General features: G+C 43.7%; 1 protein-coding gene across 1 annotated transcript; it reads left to right on the plus strand.

Annotated features, from left to right (window-relative positions):
• LOC117706150 (ribonuclease 2B-like) lies at positions 1-456 on the plus strand. The gene has a single exon (XM_076932050.1). It carries the CDS (start codon positions 1-3, stop codon positions 454-456), a length of 456 nt encoding a protein of 151 aa, XP_076788165.1.
• The last annotated feature ends 3,255 nt before the right edge of the window (positions 457-3,711 follow it).

Genomic DNA, 3,711 nt, shown 5'->3' on the forward strand with positions numbered 1-3,711 from the left:
ATGGGTCTGAAGATGCTTGAGTCCAGACTTTGCCTCCTGCTGCTGCTGGGACTAACACTTTCGTCATGCCAGGGAGTACCCTCGTGGCAGTGGTTTAAAATCCAGCATATCTATAATGATACCAATCCCCGATGTGATGATGCTATGCGGGCTATTAACGGCGATACAGGAAACTGTAAGGACTTCAATACTTTTCTTCATACATCTTTTGCTGATGTTGTTCAGGTGTGTAACAATCCACCTACCACCTGCAAAGACGGTAAAAGTAAAAATTGTCATGAAAGTACAGCTCAGGTATTGGTAACTTCCTGTACACTCACAAGGGCAGGAATCAATTATTGCAAATATAATGATGAAGAGAATATGAGGTTCTACAGAGTTAAATGTAAAAGAACAACTCCACAGGACAAAACCAAGTATCCATTGGTTCCTGTTCACTTGGATGACACATTTTAGCTCCAGTGCCAGCACTTGGTACCTTCGCTCATCTGCTACTGCCAAGATCATAGTAGTGAAGAACCAATTCCTCTCTGCCCTGCGTATCAGCACCTGTCCTCAGGAAACCTGTCCCTGACTCTGAAGAGATCTTTTATAATCAATAAACACCTTTGCATACTCATCTATATCTCTGGTATCTGTCTGGCAGAGAGAGAGAGAGAGAGAGAGAGAGAGAGAGAGAGAGAGAGAGAGAGAGAGAGAGAGAGAGTGGGAGAGACACGCACAAAGAGAAGTGTGTGTGTGTGTGTGTGTGTGTGTGTGTGTGTGTCTGTTGAGGCAAGACTTCATACCAACTGAGGCATCTACCCAGTCACTGGAAACAAATGAATCTGAGGAGATATGGGCATCTTTCCAGAACATTCCTACAGAATATCTTCCCTGAAGCTTCTCTGTGGGAAAGAACTGGCTGCGAGGGGAGACCAGGGAATTGGGATCTCAGTGAGGCTGTCCCTTGCCCTCTCCCTGCATAGCTGTCTTCAGGGTCACCTGTGAGACCATTCAATGCAGATAGGTGAATTGGAATTCACACAGAAAAGAGATAAATAATGAGAGGTCCTGCCCTGACTCCTGAGGACAGAACTATAGTCAGGAATCAGTGTCAGACAGGAAGGTGCCATCTCTTTAAGGACATGGGAGAGCCAAGCATCACCAGATGTGGCAGTGAGCCTTCATGCACTGTCAGAGTCAGAATGCAGCAGAGGGGTGACATCCTCAGGTCCATACTTCTGTCTTTCGTCTGGTTACCAGTTTCCATTTTGCTGATCCTTTCTGGGTCACTAGATGCAATATTTAGCCTCTCCTCCCCACTGGGCAGTGGTGGTACTTCATGTTCTCAGTGGACCACAGTCATGGCCTCAGGGAAGCCACTCCTCCTGAGCAGCAAATGGATTTGTTTGTGGACTCTGCCCAACTGGATTGGTGTGGAATGTTGCTGAGTCTGGCATTGCCGTGGTGGGGACAGAATGACAGGGTTCCTGTCCCTGTGATAGGACTAACAGATGTGGAATGCCATGGCACAAGGCTTTTTAATAATAATATACATAATTTCATGTTCCTTTGAGCAATGTCCTCCCTGTCAACTTTAATGACTTCATAAGGATCTAAGATAGCATGAGTCAGGGTGTCGAAGGTGTGGCTAATGTCTTTGCAGAATGGTACAGACTGTGACCTTCAGCACAGCCTTTTAGTCTGTGGATAAGAACTCTAAAAACATGAGTTTGAAAATATATAATTTCTTAACTATGTGAAAATTAAGGATGCAATATGAATTATGAGAGGCTTCCTGAATTTAAAAGAACAAAGGCCCCTACACTATAAACCAGATTGTCAGAAAGAAACAAAGGCAGGCACATTCCTGAGTTCAAGGTCAGCCTGGGACACAGCAAGTCTAGGCCCAGGTGTGGTAGAAATAAATGGTAACTTCAGGCCTAGAAATTTCAGGTTCCACCCAGATAGTTTACCTTCTCTGCTTGACAGAGGCAGCAAATCTCTGAATTCTTTTGCAGTGTTAAAAGAAAATATGTTCTTGCTGTTTCCTAAGAATTAAGTGGCTGGGGTCACAGGATGCTGATTCATAGTATAATAATAATAATAATAATAATAATAATAATAATAATAATAATCCCTAGAGAGGTGTCTAGAGATTTCCAGAGAAAGCAGATCTGAGAGGGAAAAAAAGGAAAACATTGAGAATGTAGGCTGGAAAGCTGTCTCCATCAGAACATAGGCCGTTAGCTTGGACCCACAATTTGACTTTGAGTGGTTTGTTTTTTGCCATTCTCAGACATCCTTTCTCTCAGAAAACCCTCACAAACCTGAGATGGTCCTTGGCAGAATATGTACTTTTCATATGAATGCTAAATTTTGTGAACTTCACAAGTAGACATAATCCACTGACTTCAGATGAAGTTGGGTACAGCCTGAGGGTCTCACTATGTAGCTCTGGCTGTCCTGGGACTTACTATGTAGAGCAGGCTGGTTTGAAACTCACAAAAAAAGTTTTAATTTTTACTCTAAATTTTGTTGCCTTAGGCTAGTTTTAAGACCTGGTAAGAAACAAATTTTTGTCTGCTCATGAATCTTCCAAATCTGGTATGTAAATCTTAAATTTACTTTAACTGTAAATGTGTAAAGTAAATTTAATCTGTAAAGTAAATCTTAAATTTACTTTAACTCTCCCAGTAGGTCATTGTAAAATTAACCATCAACCATAGCAGAATTAAAAGGGGAACGAACACAGCTCTCAATGTGTGCTAAATTATCTAATTACCAGCAGAACTTAAACAGCAGGAAATTCAGAAGTGCAGCTTCCTCCAGAGTGTACAGGGGACAGAAAGAGTAGTAACACAAACGGGTTTCCGTGTGTGTTTTGTGTAGACAGATCTCCCAGGCCTTCAGACAGAACCAACTGTGTAAAGGACAGGAATCCATGAAGTTCAGACCTTGGCTTAGGGAGATTAAGAAGGAATGATTTTGCATCAGTGCTCACAGGAAGTGTGTTAATCAGAGGTGGATACAACCTAAGATCTCCCTCTGTTGTGCAGAATGTGACTACTGGGAGGCAGGACTGGAAGTGTGGGTTGCAATCAGGAACTGACTCTCAAAGCCTAATGAGACTTGAATCCATGCAATGGAATAGAGCAGGCATGATCATCCGGATTCACAACAGGCATGTAGGGGCTGATGGTGCAGTTCAGTTGGCAGTGCTTGCTTACCATGTATAGAATCCTGGGTTCAGTGTCTGGCACTGCATAAACAGAGCATCCCATAATCCCAGTGTCTTGAGGAAGAGACAAGAGGGTGGGGAGTCTGAAGCTAACCTGGGCTACACTGTGAATTTGAGGGTAGTTCTCAATACCTGAGACCCTGTCTCCAAAAACAAGAGCAAAAAGCAAACCAACCAAACAGCACCACCAACCCTGTGGGCCATGGCATTTTCTGGCCCTATATTCTGAGGTCACTTTCTCCCCACCATTTCTAACCTCTCCAGTCACATGCTCCAGCCACAATATTCGCAGCCCTTTCTGCCTGGGAGCAGGGTGACTTAGAGCCAAACAAGAAGGCCTATGTGCTGTCAGAATACTGCGACTGAGATTGCTATCCCTTGTAAACAGTCATCTAAGACTTCTATTGGCTTCTAGCCAGCACCACAGACACCACAGACACCCCATGCTCTAGAGAGGTTCACTGTTGACAACAGCTCTCTCCTGGGAC

This window comes from Arvicanthis niloticus, chromosome 3 (assembly GCF_011762505.2).
Source record: "Arvicanthis niloticus isolate mArvNil1 chromosome 3, mArvNil1.pat.X, whole genome shotgun sequence".
In the NCBI taxonomy this organism is placed as follows: Eukaryota; Metazoa; Chordata; class Mammalia; order Rodentia; family Muridae; genus Arvicanthis; species Arvicanthis niloticus.